Source organism: Prinia subflava, chromosome 5, assembly GCF_021018805.1.
Source record: "Prinia subflava isolate CZ2003 ecotype Zambia chromosome 5, Cam_Psub_1.2, whole genome shotgun sequence".
Classification (NCBI taxonomy): domain Eukaryota; kingdom Metazoa; phylum Chordata; class Aves; order Passeriformes; family Cisticolidae; genus Prinia; species Prinia subflava.
The window spans coordinates 12,613,972-12,630,115 of NC_086251.1; the positions used below are offsets into that span (position 1 = coordinate 12,613,972).

A 16,144-nucleotide genomic window follows, 5' to 3' on the forward strand; every position below is an offset into this window, starting at 1 on the left:
GATGGGGGTGTCTTTGCTCCGTGGCTCTGCAGGCGGGGCCGTGTTTATCCGGGGCGCACACGTCCCGTCAGCGCTGTCGCCTGCACGGGAGCGGTGGCAGTGCCGGGACAGCAGTGACATCTAGTGGCTCCTGGCCTTGGGCTCTCTGCGAGGGCCACGCGGGATCTCCCAGCTGCCCAGTCTTGTTTTGTGACTCTTGAACTCAGAGCTGACCGCACTGATCCCCCGAGATGCTCCTTCCACACCGCTACAATCCCAGTCTGGGGTTTGTCTCCAGACCGGAGTGTTGGGGGCGCTGCCAGGCTCAGCCCTCAGGATCAGCTCTTTCCAGCTTCCTGATGAATCCCGGGCGGGAGGGGGCTGCTCCCAAACTCCACGCCGAAACTAGGGCTGGAGCATTATAAATTCCCTTTAGGCAGCCCTCGGCTGCACAGTCAGAAGTGCTGGTTGGTCTTGCAGCCTGCAGGCTGAGTATCTCTCATCAAACCCCTACTTCACCCTTCTTCTCTACCAGAAAACCCTAGAGCTGCCTAGTTTTCATTTTCAGCATTTTCTTTTAAATTTCACCCTTTATTTCAAAGGCTCCAAAGCACGTCTCTCACTCCCTTCCCTCTTCAATTGCCAGTGTGGCCCCACTCTGTCCTTCAGACAACCTCCAGGGCTGTCACTGCCTGGCAGGAGAGTGCAGGTAATCCCTCCGTTCTGGCAGAGTTCTGCTGTGATGCACAAGGGATTTGCTAAGTTTGTGAAGAGGCTGAGTTGTTCAGTGTGTACACTGTTACTTTTGGCTGAGGTCAGAGGGCTACCAGTTTTTATGATTTACTCTGTAGAGATTTGAGCTTGAAAGGCCAGGATGGAAATGATCCTGTAACAGACAGCGCTAGATGGTGAACTGAGAACAGTGAGATTAGGTAACCCTAAAGTCAAAATTGCAAAGGTGGATGCCAGTTTTGGTTCTGAATTGGAAACCACGCCTGAAACCCTGTCTTGTTCTTCAGCTCTGAAAATATTTGATGATGAAGACGTTTCCTTAGTTCTCTTCCAGCTTGCTTGCCCTTCTACAGCTGGCCTCTGTATAGAGTGCTAAATCTATCACAGCAAAATCTCTAATATTTTTACCTAGTGTGCAATGTTTTCATTACTTTCATTCCCTAAAACATCAGTTTTGTATCATGTCCTGCATTACCACTCAGCCTACCATGCTTTAAACTGTTCTCAAGTTGTCATGGTCATCGCAGTGCTGAATAAAAGCTGATCGCTGCTGTAACTGGCTGAGAGGTCAGTGTTACAAGGGTTGCAGGAAATCCAGCTGCTTCTCTTGCCATTATCTGAAATGTGGGTTTGCTCGGAAGAAAATCCCTCTTAAGAAATGGCAGAGTAGGTTCAACACCTATTTCTCACTGCTGCTGGCTGGAAATTGATTGCCCAGATGGGCTCTGCAACATCCCTGCTCCGAGTATGGGGGCTGTCAGTGTGAAACTGGGCCCAAGGTCACCCTGTTAAATCCTCTGTCTCCAGTTGTGATGCATCAGCTGAAGAGATGCCAGTTTACTGGTGGGTTTGCAGGACTGGCAGGTAAAACAGTTGAATCAAACCCTTCTCCCAAAACTTCACATCACATTAGGGTACCCCTATAGAGCATTTCAGTTCCCTTCTGTACACCCCCCCCCACACCTTCTAACTCCCAAATTCTCCAACTCCTCCTTTGGCTCCTCTACATCCAAAACCAGGTTTAGCAAGAGGCAGCTGTTGATGATGCTGGGGGCAAGAGTAATTTTTGCATTTCTCTTCTTGGAGATTTATAGGGCACTTAAAGTGGGGATAAGTAGTGAAAAGCAAGCAGCTGTGTCTGTTATTTATTGTGAGTAAACCTGCTCCTGGGGAAGGTAGTGTTAAGGAGAGTGTGTGCAGTACAGTTTTTACCATGAAAGCTATTAACTGAAATTAGGAATAATCTTTATCTTTCTAATATAGAGAAAAGCTTGAATTTCAGAACTACTAGAGCATGTGCCACAGAGGGAAGAAGACGGAAGGTCTTCCATGAAATCCTACAAAGTGTGAACCAATGCCCAGTTCTCTCTGCCAAGTACCAACTTGGCAAATTAATAGCTTATTTTCAGGTGTCTAGTTGGAGAAAACGTGTGCCTGTGTTGGGCCTATAAAGGAGCTCTAAAATTATCAGTCCTGTTCTTTTAGCAGAAAATATTCTGTTTTATGGAGATGCTCTGCCTGAAGCTGCCTGAGTTACAGTGATGAAAGCACTTTAGACAAGGGGTAGGCAGTGCCAAAGCTGTGCCTAGGAGCAGGGGAAATGGGCATTTGAGGTCTGCTAAGTCTCCTGAGGGTGGGGTCACCTCCAGTGGTCTTCCTTCAAAGCCTTGTAGAGGTTTGGCCTGGCCAGAGGCTGGTATCTACCTCTTCCTCTCAGTGCAGAGCTGCCTTGAGGCACAGTGCCTGACCCAGGGTCTCTGCTTTAGGGACCTGAGGCTGATTTCAGACTCAGCTCTTGGGGCAGCCTGTGGTCTGGTCTGTCACTGCCCTGCCAGTGTGATGAACAAAAAACAGCCCCTGAATTGGGTGCAGAGAACATTATTTGTTATCTTAAGAAGTAAAGATTAGCTTCTGATTCCTGAGCAAGCAGGCAGGGCGGAAAAGGCTACAGGCTGTCAATTCACACCTCTCCGATCCTATATGTGGAACTTTTTCGACCTTAATGGTCAAATAAAATTGTTAAATATCACAAGCTTCTCTGTCAACTTCAAGACAAACAGAACAATTTACATGGTATATAGAGAGCAGTGCCCTTCGCTCAATGAAGATAAAGGTTAGGAGTCCAGCCACCGAGAAATTTCTATTTATTGTTCAGCACTGTACACAAGGGGGTGAGGGAGGACTTAATAGCCAGTCCTTGCCTGGAAATTAGTGTAAATACTGCTTCACCCGAGGGAACTGTGGAAATGTGGATACCAGCAAAAACTTGAAATAGGCTCCATGTAATATTGCCCGCTTGATTTCCTGGCTGGAGAGCCAACATCTCTCGTCTGCAGGGACAAATCCCTTAACTGCTCCCAACCTCCTCCTGCAGCTGGCACGGGATCCTGCAGAGAGTGGGACCTGCTCCCCATGCTGCTCCCTGTGGCCTGGAGCCAAGCACGGATGTGCCAGGGAAAGGGACAACAAAACCCCGGGATGGCAAGGGGAGAGGCAATGGCAGAGCTGGAAATCAAACTCTGCTCATCAGAGTCGCCTTCGGACCCAAACTGCCTCAAATTCCCTGTTCTAACATCTGTTCATACTCACACCCACTAATCCTTTTTTTATCTTCTAGATTCTGCGTGGGAGACAAATTTTTCCTGAAGAACAACATGATCTTGTGTCAGATGGACTATGAGGAAGGGCAGCTGAACGGGAGCTTCGAGTCCCAGGTTCAATAACAGCCCCTGCTTCGCTGGAGCACTGTGGGATGGGCGCTTGGCCGCACGAGCAGCGAGGGCGTCTGTCAGCTTGCCTGCAATATTTTTTTAATTCTTGGTCCAGAGAGGACTATATACATTGTAGTACTTTTCCCCCCCAACACAAAGCAGTTACAATTTTAGATGTACAGTTGTGCCTGCTTAGCTGAGCACTGCATTGCCTGTATGTTTGTGAGTTTTTGGGGTCTGGGGGAGGGCTCTGTACAGTCTGTTTTCTGTATATAAACTGGAACATTTATTTTATGAAAAATGTAATGCAATTTTATTACTGGTGTGAATTAAAAATTATGAATGTTTCCTGGTCATCTTTGCTGTGGTTTCTTCCCCGTGTGGCAAAAGCCTGTATTTCCTGTGCTTTAGCTGAGCAGACTATTGGAAACGTGTACATAGATCCCTGGAAAACTGCATGGATCACAGACAGCAGAGGCATGCTCTCTCATAATAACTGGGGGAAAAGCTGCAGGGTTGTGGAGACTTCCATCCAACCACCTGCTTCCCTGTATAATGGGAGGGGACGAGCTGGGGGCAGGTGATGGCTGGGAACCATCGGCAGCGCGGGTGGGTCCCACCAAGGCTGCTGTGCTGTGCTGAGCTGCTGGCTGAGAGGCTCCTTGTGGATTCAGACAGAGCACTGCCATGGAATTCCTGCTGGCTGGCTGGCCCAGTGTCTCCAGTCTGGGCAGCAAGGAACAGGCTCCCTGCAGCTCTGCCAACAGGTGCCGGGGCATTGATCAGAATATTAATTTCAAGGCTCTGCTAGGCAGTGGGATTTTCCCTTGGGGCATCACTGGTCCAGGTCAGAGCTGCTGCGAGAGCTGATGTCAGGGCTGGGACGTGACCGGCGCTGATGCAGCAGATCCCTGCTCCCAGCCCTTTTTGCTTACTCCGTGCCAGGCGCTTTGACCTCCCACACAATAAAAGCGATCAGATTTGAAGCATCTCCCGGAGAAAAAATTCTGAACTGTGTTCCTGCTGCGATGCTTTGTGCAATGATTTTCAAGGTTATGCAATTCATGTGTAACCCACTGGACTGTATCAAACACATTTCTTTGTATAGTGAGTGTCACTTTAATATAGTGCACCAGTAGCTGTAAAGGATGGCTGCAATTCTATTTATTTTGTCTTCTTGCATTTTCTTAGATTTACCCCCCTTTCCTTTAATAAATAGACACCAAGTACTTATTTTCTGATGTGACTTAATTGGTTGCTGGTCCTGGGTCGCTTGTGTGTGTTCTCTGAATTGCAAATGCCAGATGCAGTGCAGCTTGGCGCTGCTCCGCCTGTTGCATGAAATGTTTTTATGTACACCTGTGCTGAATAATGGCTAAGCGAGAAGCAAAACACCACCAGACACTTAGCATGCTTCAAAATATTGCCTATCATCTAGAGCTACCTCAGACATGTGGGTTGATTGAGTGATTTTTCTTCACAAACAGATGTTTCGGGTTGGGAGACCCAGTATAAAATGCGTGGCCTCATCCCTTTTTATTCCCATAAACATAGAACAACAATTAAAGAGCCACTTATAGCTGCCTATGGATATGTGGTGTTTAAACTGCTGTTCCATTTTAGTGCTTCTTGAGGGGGGAGGGGAGGTTGTCTTTTGAGATACTGTAGAGTTTATGCTCTTTTTGTAGAGGCTATTGGAGGCAGCCGCCCTGGGGCTACGGAAGGAGCAGCTTGTTGCCCAAATGTTTCAATTCCTTGCTTTGAAATGGGCTGCCAGACAGCCACTGCCTGTGCTCTGGATTGATGGCTCCCTGCCTGCCTGCCCTGGGATTTGCTGTAATTCAGCACACAATGGCAGGGCAAGGCTGCTGTCCTGTGGTGAGGAGGGGAGTGGTAAAACCAAACCAAAACCACTCACCAAACAAGCTGGAGGGACTGTTCAGTTTCAGTTCAGATTCTTAGGAAGGGTTTTGGTACCAGTTTAAAAACTCAGTCCTTCAGAGAAAGGAACACCATGGGCCATGACTCAGGAGCAGTGGCTTCCCATTGCCTCCCTGCACTTGCCTTTGCTGTGAAATGCAGGCACTGCTCCCCTGCTGTGGCACAGGGGCTTCATTTCTGATGGGCAGCCCTCTTGATTTGTCACCATTGCTGTAGATCTGATTCCTGATACCTGATAAGATTCCTGATAAGGAGGAATTTCATGATGCTGGCTCATGCAGAAGCCCCAGCTGGAGACTGGGATGGGAGGAAAGCCTGTGGCAGGACACAACTTCCCAGTGCTGAATGGGGTGGAGGAAATATCCAATTGTCTTATATTTAAAAAAGAAAAAATACAAGGGAGAAATTGTGCAGCATCTCTATCCCTCTTTTCTGTGTCCGCACAGCAGACAAGGCCTACCTGCCACAGTCCATGCCTCAAAGAGCATTGCAGGTGGGATACCTTTAAAAATAAAAATCCCAGGAGAGCAATGTAATCATGAATTCTTGTCTGAATGCTGCAAATTTGCTTAATAGAAACAAGAGTTGGAGTGCAGACCTGCTGCTGAATAATCGCTTCCACTCTACGGAGCAGAGCACGGAAACCTTTTGATGGTGTATTATAGTCATCACTTGGCATAAATATTCATTCAAGGAATCAGAGCAGAGTAAATGGCATTTTAGCCACTAATAATTTAGTATTAGCAGATAGCCTTTTTACTGCTAAAGATAACCACTGCTTAATCAGTTTAGTGACCACTGGCATATAGTATGACATTTAAGCCTGTGCCTCAGTCCCCACGTTGAGGACACGGCTGCCGGTGACCCCTCTGCCTAAGCCTCCATCGGTCCCAATGTCATCCCCAGCTGCCAACTGCACTCAACTGGCTTTAACTTCTGCATTATCTGCCATTTGCCTCCTTATCTTAGATCAAAGAGGAATTTTAAGTTCATACTAGAGATGTTAAAATCTAGGATCTTCTGTCTCTTTCTCTTTTTGCAGTTAGGGCTAATGGCTGATCACAGCACAGTCTGATTTTGAGATTAAAAAACAAGCCAGTGTTTAAAGGCAATCAAAATCTTAGGCTTCATCTCCATTCATCTTTAATGCTGGTGTAATTGCTGCACAGATTCTGGCTCTTCCTGCAGACTTAATTTATTTTATTTTTGGAGCATGCCCCTGTCTGTCAGAGGGATGTTATACTTCCCTGAGCAGCATTAGCGCTATTGAGCACTCCACCACCGGCAATCCAGCTCACCCCATTTCATATCTTGCCAAACAAGTTAATCTAATATTAACAGTGGTTTGTTACCTCGTTGTTAGCTTAATTTACTTTACAAGAAATGCTATATTTGCATTTCATCCCTCTGTCATTGGCTTGTGAACCGCGCTTCCCAAGGCCAAGAGGGGATGGTTTGCGCCGCTCGGCGCCAGTCCCTCGGCGCGGCACTGCCACGCGGGGGAGGGGGCCATCACCCCCACCAGGCATCCTCCCTCATTGGCCGGGAGGGATGTGGGGAGTTGGGAGGAGGATTTCGAAAGCCACAGAGCAGGTCCTGGAAATGCAATATTGAGAGTGGCACAAACGCTGCTGCTGCTGCTCTTCCAGTAATAGAGCTGAGTCGTAGGCAGCACCTTTCCCTGGCGGCAAGCATATACAGTAAATGTCTTCAGCAGGGAGCTCTGCAGACGTATGGGCACAGGGGCAGACATCTGCAACACCAACAGCTTCCTCAGGCTTTCAGGGAGTGCTCCCACACCAGCCCCTGCCACACACAGGGAGGGGTGTGACCCAGCTTTGTCTGTCCACCAGCACAGTGAGGGCCCTGTGCCTCACTTCCAAATGGCTGGGGTGGGGAGCCATGAGCAAAGTCCTCCAAGCAGTCACTCAAAACCCACTTCCCCAAATAATCCAGCAGCCCCATGGAGCCGTGCCAGCTGATGTGCTTTATGGGCACTGGGATGGAGCTGGGGATGCTCCATGGTGGCCATGGGTGACACCAATCACCTGGTACCTGGAACTGTCCCAGCTAGGTCAGGGAATGTGGAGTTGCTGGAGGTGGAAATGGCTTTCCAGTGAAAGCTTCTGACTTAATTGTTCATTAGCTCACTCTGTGTCTTATTGCTAAACCCTGTCCATGTTTATGGGGCCCTGGCCTCCCACCTCCTCCAGCAGCTGCTGCCTTCCACTGCTTAAAGGAAGGGAATTACCCCACCTAGGTGTCTTGCTCTAGTTTTAACAGCAAAATGCTGAAAGATGCCAAGGGCAACTCTGGTCAGACTGAGACATCTGGCAGGGCAGTTTTGTGGTGCTGAAGTTTTCTAGTGAAGATCTGAGAGAAAGCAGGGCTGCAAGGACCAAACCCAGAGAAACACCAGGAAACAGAAAGGTGGAATGAAATAGGAGATCAGCTGCAGATGATAGTACCAAATACTGGGTGATTTTTGTGAGTGATTGGAGGTCAGGTGACCAAAACAGAGATCAGTTTTGCCACAAAACCACTATGAAGCCCCTCATAAATGATGTAAACAGTGGAAGTGTAAATATAAATGCACATCCAGGCTCCACTGCTGACCAGCCACATGAACCTGAAGCTGCAGGAGCTTCCTGGAAGGAATGTTTCACTGCTAACTTAAATTATTTGAGGAGAGAAAGAAGGTGATGCTGGCTGTCTGCCTGAAGGGGAGCGGAGGGGCCAGCTGCCTGTTTTAGTCCTTGGTAATAATGCTGCTGGAAAGAAATGTTGCTAATGCAACCTGAGCTTTTATGGGTGATTCTACTTAGAAAATTACCTTGAGAATAGCTTTATTATTATTGAATAGAACCAGGCATTTTTCTTAAAGGTCTTGACATCCCTGCAGAAACTGTAGAAAATTGTGATTTTATTTAATGAAAATATTGTTGTTCAAAACCTGTTTCACTCTGGGGTTTACCCTTCAGGCCCATGTGCCTCCCAGCAGTGGAAAACCATCGATTTCTTCTGGTCTGCCTCTCCCTCTGCAGATCACATGGGGTTTTTTCACCCCTGAAATGCTTCCCTACACACTTTGCCATCCATGCCTATCCCAGTGGAGTTACATATAAACCTGTTAGTGGTAATAGAGTGGTCATCAGTGCTGCTCAGAAATGGGTTGCCACCCTCTAAGGACAAACCCTGGTGACATCCACCCCAGAAGCTTCTGGATCACTCTTCTCCCCTTGGCTTTGGGTTCCGTCACAGTGGTGACTGCTCAAGCTGTGGCCTCCAGTTGGTGGCTCAATGGCATTGGATGTTCAAAACACTGCCCAAGGTGTCCCTGTCCCCATCCTCCAGCTATAGAAAGGGCCCCAGTCTTCAAGAATGGCTTTTCAGTAAGTCTGTTATTTAACCTAAGTAACTCCTTTGATGTTCAGTGCCTGGGTTCAGAAGGAGGGACTTCTGTTTGCAGTTTGGTTTTCTGAGAAGAGCATATATTTGTCACAATTTTTTGTAAATTATTATTTCTTAAAATTATTGCTGAACAGACCTCAGAGATGCAGTGAAGCATCTTGCCTTGGCAGCACACAGAGTGCAGCCACAGGAGCCCTGGGGGGCTGAGGCAATGACCTCTGCCAGAGGAGGAGGAGGAGGAGGAGGAGGAGGAGGAGGAGGAGGAGGTGGAGGAAAGGTGCCCCAAAGTCTCAGCTGGAATGCAGAGGTTCAGGACACAACATCCTCCAGAGCAGGATGCCTTGCCTTTGCACCTCAGAGGAAGCTCTAGGAAATGCCATCCTTTGGCAAGATACGAACATCAACAATGTGGCTCGGTCATGGCCACAGTGACAGCCCAGGGGCTGCTCCTGGCTGCCCTGAACCAGGTCCCTTCACCCCACAGGGGAGCAGCAGCCTCATAAATAATTCCTCAGTGCAATGGCAATGTTGTAAAACATGAATATTTAGTGCATGCATAATAGTTGTTTATTCCTACTTAAATGTCAGCTGATGAAAACATATCTAAAAGGCTCCATTCCCAGGGAATCACAGGCAGCTGGAAGAGATGGGATGCAAAGTCACACTGTTTCTTGCCACTCTGAGACCCAGGGCAGCAGTGACGGACCCCTGTGCTCTCCAGCTGCAATATATTCCTGCTCCCTGGGTGCCAAACCTGGGGTAGCCAGTGCTGTCACACCCTTAAGGCATCTCCCCCAAAGGGAGGGTTTCACATTTGTGAAAGAGCTGAATTTGGCTAAAACTCTGCCAGTCTGAGGTGTGCACTCTCAGCACTGGCAATAGGGTGGCCAAAACTTTGAGGACAAGGATGCTGTGGATGCAGGGATGGGGCCAAGGACACAGGCAGGCGGTGCCCCCTCGTCCTGCCTGTCTCCTGCCCACTCCCGCTCACAGCACGAATGTTCAACACTTGGGAAAGGGGAAAAAAAATAAAAAGAGAGAGAAATGAATTATCAGTAAAAAACCACAAACTTATGAAGGACAATTTTTTTGCTGTCAATACACACAAAGAGACAAAAATTGGAAGCTTTTGAGGAAAAGAAATGCGTCTGAACTTCTGAGCGAGCGAGAAAGTACTGAAAAGCCCTGCCATGCCGAGCTCCTCTGAGGTAACTTCTGTGCTTGGAAAGAATATTTCAGAAGACATTTTATTCTTTAGAAGATGCCAAAAATGCAAGACTTGGCACTTTAACAAAACAGAAAAAGGAAAACACATAATCTTCTTAACTAGTAAGTCTTTGAGCCCAGGATCACATTGTTGCCATATAATAAAAAGTGATGTTATGCAGTAAATTGGGCAGTTAAGAATTCTGTGCATACTCAAAATCATGACATTTCAAGGACAATAAAGTTGGCTGGCTCGTGGCCATTGGCCATACGAACAGAAAACAAAAAAATGGATTGTCAGCTGGTTATTCATACCGCATTACAAAACAAGTCTCCCAACAGGCAAACACTCTTTATTGCTTGTGTTTTTGCTCCAGAAATATATTTTTTAATTAAAAAAAAAAAAAAAAAGAGTTCTCGCAGCATTCATCTTACAAATGTTAACCCCTTAAAAGACAATTCTGACATGCTTTGCCGCTGGCTTTTCCACTTTATAAATGTTCTACAGACAAGGAGAAAATCAGAAAGAAAAATTTATTTCTCACATGGCATAAGTGTCTGTTCCTTTATGGGGAGAAAAAATAAAGAGTCAAGGCATTTGAAGCAGCTTTTATTCTATTAATAATGTGGGATGCAATTAATCTTGTGGGATTAATCTGTTTTGATTTTTGGGGTGTCTGACTTGAAATCATGCCCAGAGAGTTGTTTTCCAGAGCAAACACATCGAATGTGTGAGTGTGTCCTGAGTGATGTCCCCAGACCTGCTGCCAGGGCTGAGGATGGTCCCAGTTTAGCGAAGGGCTGCAGAGTGGGGCTGGTGGCACGGATGTGCCGGCTCAGGGAAGGGGACCAGCCGTGGGCAGGGCATTGTTTTGGCTGTGGCTGTGTAACTTTACGCAGTGTATCACTGTACCATGGCCCGCGGGCCGTACAGGCTCCCCCAGGGCTGTGCTGTTACTGCGATTGTTACACACCGTGCACAGACAATGACTGCTGTCTCCTCCGCGGCTGCATTACACAGCGGCAGCGATGCTGCTCCTCCCGTGCTCTCTGCAGGCCCTGCTGCTCCAGGTTCAGCCAGGAGCCGCGAATGCCGGACACTGAGGCACATCCTGCAGGTTTCTGACACGCTGCTGCTGCTGCTGCTGTGTCTTTACTGCCTCTTTCACTGCCCCAGCTGGAGCAGCTGTGCTGGAGCAGCTGCAGGGGTGGTTTGCAGCAAGATGATCTGGACTACACCTTCTGCAGGTGGCGGGGGAGCTGGTTTGGGGAGGATGCCGGGAGTATCTGCTCGGAACAGGTGGGCAGTGGGCTTTTTCTGAGCTTTTGTTTGGGCTGGAAAAAGGGCAGGATGTGTCTGCATATCCTGGGCAAGGGAGTGAACCTTGTGAGGGGGAAGTGATGGGCACATGGTATGTGCTGGTGCGGTGTTGTTCTGACTTCTTGCTAAGAGCTGCAATAGTATGTAGGGAGAGGAATGTCAAATCACTGGTTAAGTCCCCTTGGCTGGAGGACAAGTCTTTGCTGTGGGAGGGAATGATGCCCCTGCTTGGTCACAAAGCTCCCAACCCCACCTCCTAGGTTTTGGGGGACAGACTGAGTCAGGCTGTTGTGACGAGAGATTTTCCCCTCTGTCATGTACATCTGTCCATCATGTACATCTTTATGTACATCTGTCCTAACCACCACTGAGGGGAGAGGCTTGGTCAAATAAACTTCTGTAAGGGGTTTTTGGAAAGTACTAGTTGGTTGTTTGTAGAAATGGCAACGGGCTAGATCCTGAACTGATGCAAATAAATTTGATGCCTCTCAGGCTACTGTATTTCTCTCATCCTCTGAGTCTTGGGTCAGTTCCCTGCTCTTCTATAGCAGAATATAGTAGTATCTTCCACTTTCTGTGCTACTGGTTTCCATACAGTGTCCTTGCTTGCTCCTTCTGCTTCTCCCTCTCTTCCCAACTTCTTGAGCATCTTTTTTGCAGTGTGATTTGCTCGACCTTTCCTTCATATTTTAATCCACTTTTGTCTCTTCCCTGGCTCTGCCTATATGTGTTGTTTCATGTATTTACCTTGTTTTGATTGCACATTCTGTGAGACAAAGCACAATGATGCCATTTTGTGGGTAATTAAATCCTCCTGGTTGTGGTCCAGCCAGTGGGACAAGTCATGCAGGAGGGTATAAACTGCCTGGATTTGCATGCAGAGCCTGTCATCTGCTGTGAATCATTTTGGGATGCTTTTGCATGAGCGAAGCTGTTTAAAAATAAATTGTATTGTATTAGACTAATGGAAGATAATAAATTTGGCTGGTCTTTTAGCTTAAAATTCATCAATGTCTGGAGCTGGAAGGGGGAAGGAGCTGGAGGACATGGAGCCATCCGGCAATTAATGGCCAGGAGCTCAGCTTTTGCCAGGCTGCCATGATGCTCAGCAGTGTCACGCTGCTCTGGCAGCTTGCGGATAGCACAAGCACTAAAAAGGCAAAAACTACCAAAAAAAAAAAATCCTTCCTTCTTTTAAACATCAATTAACAAGATATCCTTTAATCAAAGTCTGCTGCAAGTGGCACTGCGCAAAGGAATTATTCCAAGATCAAAACCCTTTGAATTATTGAAGCCTTTCAACCCTGATGGTATTTGATGTCCCCATGCTACAGCAGGGAGAGCCCTTTTTTTTTGGGGGGGTGTAATTTCTCCGAGATCAGAACATATCAGCTCTGCTATGATTTTGGCCAGCAGTGTGGGAGAGGGGTTGCAGACTCAAGCCCGAGGCTTGTGCAGATCATCACTGGGCAATTTTGGGGAGAATCGCACACAGAGTGCATGATCTGTCTCTGTGCTGCCTTGCTGGTGTGTGACAGGGCTCCTGGGACAGTGGCCTTTGCAGGGGGTGCCCTGCAGCCCCATCCTGGCTGTGGGGGTACTGCAGGGGATGAATTTGGACAATTGACATCCCCACAAAGCAAATGGGCTGTAAAGTCGGCTTTGTGGTTATTTCTGTGCATCACCACCTGCTCTGAGCACCGGTGCCCGCTCCCCATCCCCTCGTGTCCGTGTGTCCCAGCACATGCTCTCCCTGGTTTCCTGCTATGGCACTGCTGCAGACAGACTGCAGCACCAGGTGGCTCCAGCACTGCTCCAGGACAGCGTCCCTGTGGTGTGACAGCCCCCTGATGCCAGGCCTGCCTCTGGCAGAGGGGCTTCTCTCCCGCTAAGATCCAGTTGCTTTTCCCCTCAGCCTCCCTCTGTGGATGATGCCTTCTTGTCCCAGTGCTGTTGGAAATTTGGGGTGATTCTTGTGATATTGCAGAACGAGGCCTGACTGAAGCCTGATGTAGGGGGAGGCTCTCACCTCCTACAAGCACGTGGAGGGAAAGCAGCTTGTTAGTAGAGCAAATAACTCACAGTGAATAATTCCTTCAACAAGAACAACTCCTATTTTTGAATATCTGCAAAGCGGCTGTGTTCTTCCTGAAACTGCTGGTACTCAGAATTAATGGAGTTTGCTTTTATTTTTCCCTTTTGGTTTGGGATGTGTGAGTGTGTTCTGTCTGTACTTGGGCTGTGCTGACCAACTGCAATGGCTCACACCAATTGCCACTCTAGTACCCTGCCAGAGTACCCCAGCACTCTTCCTCTGCACAGCCAGGACAAAGGTCCTAGAAATGCCCTAATTCCCTGAAAATATGGCAAAAGCAAAGACTGGTGTGGACAGGATTAATATTCACCTAACACAAAAGGCTCTGTAGGCAAAGCTTGTGCACATGGAAGGTAAAGACAAAAACCCCCTAAGCAGGGCTGCTCATGTTTAAACTGAATGTTTGAGAAAGTGCCCTGGATGCATTTTTCTAGTAATTTTTATTTTCTTATGTTTGACCCACTACAACTGTTAGTTTTCTTTCACATTTCCAGTGGCGGTCTGCTGGGGAGGCCAAGAGTATAATTTATGGAAGGAAAAGGTGCAGCAAATAGATGCTTTGGCCTGTATAAAGTACTCCTGCCACTTAAGAAGCCACTTGATGAATGGAACCTTTGGCTGATGTCATTTGCTGGCTTTGTGAGCAGCTTCTCCTAAAGTCTTGCTCTGAGGCAAAGCATATTTTAAAAACTGCATGTATGATCTGGGCTCTGCTGTTACAAGTGGTGAGGCTCAGGGTCTTGGAAACTCAACTTATGGCTGGAAACAGGATCAAGCAGCACTGTGGTAACTTTTCTCCTTCGCCTGCCCTCCAAACATTGCATTTACAGCAGGAGAAAAAGGCTGCGAGAAAGCTGCAGGTACAAACACACCATGCCTTGAACCTTTGATGACTTTCCCTGCACACAGATCACTGCAGGGCTGATCTGGCCAAAGTTAACCCTGCCACTCGATGTCCCAGACCAGGGTCCCAAGGGGCTTTTTCAGCAGCCAGGCGTGATGGGGAGCACCTGCTTGGCTATGTGGTTGTGGCTGGCTACCCCACGAAAATAAAATAAGCTCAGGTTTTATCCCCCTTGGCAAAAGCACAAACCAGTACCTCTTTCCCATGGCTGGAGATGGTCTGACACACGAGGAGGCTCCAGGACTGCCTGACTGCTGCAGATGTGAGAGGTGGGATTTGGGATTAGGGGTCTGATCCTACAGCATTCTGCTCCAAGCCTACCTTCTCTCATATTGTTGGCTCTGCCCTGAGTTTTGCAGGGATTTTTGACAGAGTCAGCCCTGGTGACTCTCCACCAGGGCTGACCACCTCTAGCAGCAGAGCTGCTCCTCCCCAGTGCCACAGGAGCATTCCCATTGTGAGTGTGGGGCACAGGAGCCGCGTCCGGGGCTGTGCAGCAGGTAAACCTGCACCTGCAGTGGAATCACTGCCCTGGTAAATCACACTGCTCAGGAGTTCACTAGATCAACTTTCTAGTCAGCCCAGATCTTCTTTTTTTATTATCCAATTAACTGTACATGTTAATAAGAATTTTTCTTTTTATATAAAACTGAGCAATCTTTTTTCTCTGCCTGGAGTAACATAAATAGACCTTTTCATATATAGCTTCAGTGTCCTGGGACTGATTTGTGGATATATATTGCTGCTTAGAAAGGCTGTAATTTACAAGTGATTGTTTGGAGGACTTCAAATTACCACCACTCATATATATGGATATATAAACAAAAATTGAAGCTTCTTGTGACATTCTACATAAACAATTTTCTATGGAAGAAAAAGGATTCTCAATAATAATAATAATAATAATAAAGCCCAGGGATTTTTTTTTTCATATCTATGCCACTACATAAAGTAGGGGTAGATTACTTCAGTCCTTCATTTATATTTCAGCATTTCGGGACCATTTCCTCTAACATTTTATCTCTCTCTTTTTTTTTTTTTTTTTTTTTTCTTCCATCATATATAAATAAAATCCTCCTATATTCCGTTCCTGATGGGTTTGGGGTGTGGAGGTAGCAGAAACCCTGCCTGCCTGTGCTGTCTCTGAGAAGAATGGGGATGGGAAGGATTAGCTCCAGCTACCTTAATGAAATATCACTTCAGCTTCCAAGTCTCTCTCACAGAAAAGTACATACATGCACAAAGAGAAATACTTTTGGAAGCTGCTCGGGATTTTTATGGCCCTGTTGCTGGGAGCTCCTGACAATGTCTGCTCTCAGCAGTCAGATTGTTAAAGCCAGATACCCTAAAGTCCCTATTATACTTTGGAAGATATTTCTATAAGGTTTTTTGGCTTTCCTGGTCAAAGACAGAAAAAAAAAAGCAACCAAAAAACAGGGTCAGCAGGAGCAGCCAAGGGCACAATTGCAGCAGCACCACTGAGCACCCAGGGCTGTATATCTGCCCACAATATTTGTCCAGCCTCCACTGTCTGTGCTTTGGGAGCAGCTGTAAGGAGGTATCATACTGTAAGGTAAAGGGGTTTTTCAAGCCATTAATTTGTCAAGTTCCCATTTATTTTATTTTTTTTTCACTCTTGTAAACTTTGAGGCATTTACAACATATATTCCACAGTTTTTTGGTTTTTTTTCAAAGTTATAAGCAGGTTGATGCAATTTTAGATGACTTTATGTGACCGGAAACTAGAACATTTAGTGGTAGTTCATGCTCCTTGCCCATCAGAAACTAAGTAATTTTTAGTCCCTTTATTAAAGTAAGCAACACAATCTGCCTTCAGCTGCCAG

General features: G+C 47.1%; 1 protein-coding gene across 3 annotated transcripts in view; it reads left to right on the top strand.

Moving 5' to 3' along the window:
* LMO1 (LIM domain only 1) overlaps window positions 1-4,577 on the top strand; it is a 65,234-nt gene extending 60,657 nt beyond the window's left edge. The window contains exon 5 of one of the 3 annotated variants that reach the window (XM_063398047.1): window positions 3,329-4,577. In XM_063398047.1, the coding sequence (XP_063254117.1) occupies window positions 3,329-3,434 (106 nt within the window). In that variant the 3' untranslated portion in view covers window positions 3,435-4,577. The remainder of the gene's footprint in view (window positions 1-3,328) is intronic. The other 2 variants (XM_063398048.1, XM_063398049.1) reach the window with 2 other exon arrangements.
* Window positions 4,578-16,144: the final 11,567 nt, after the last annotated feature.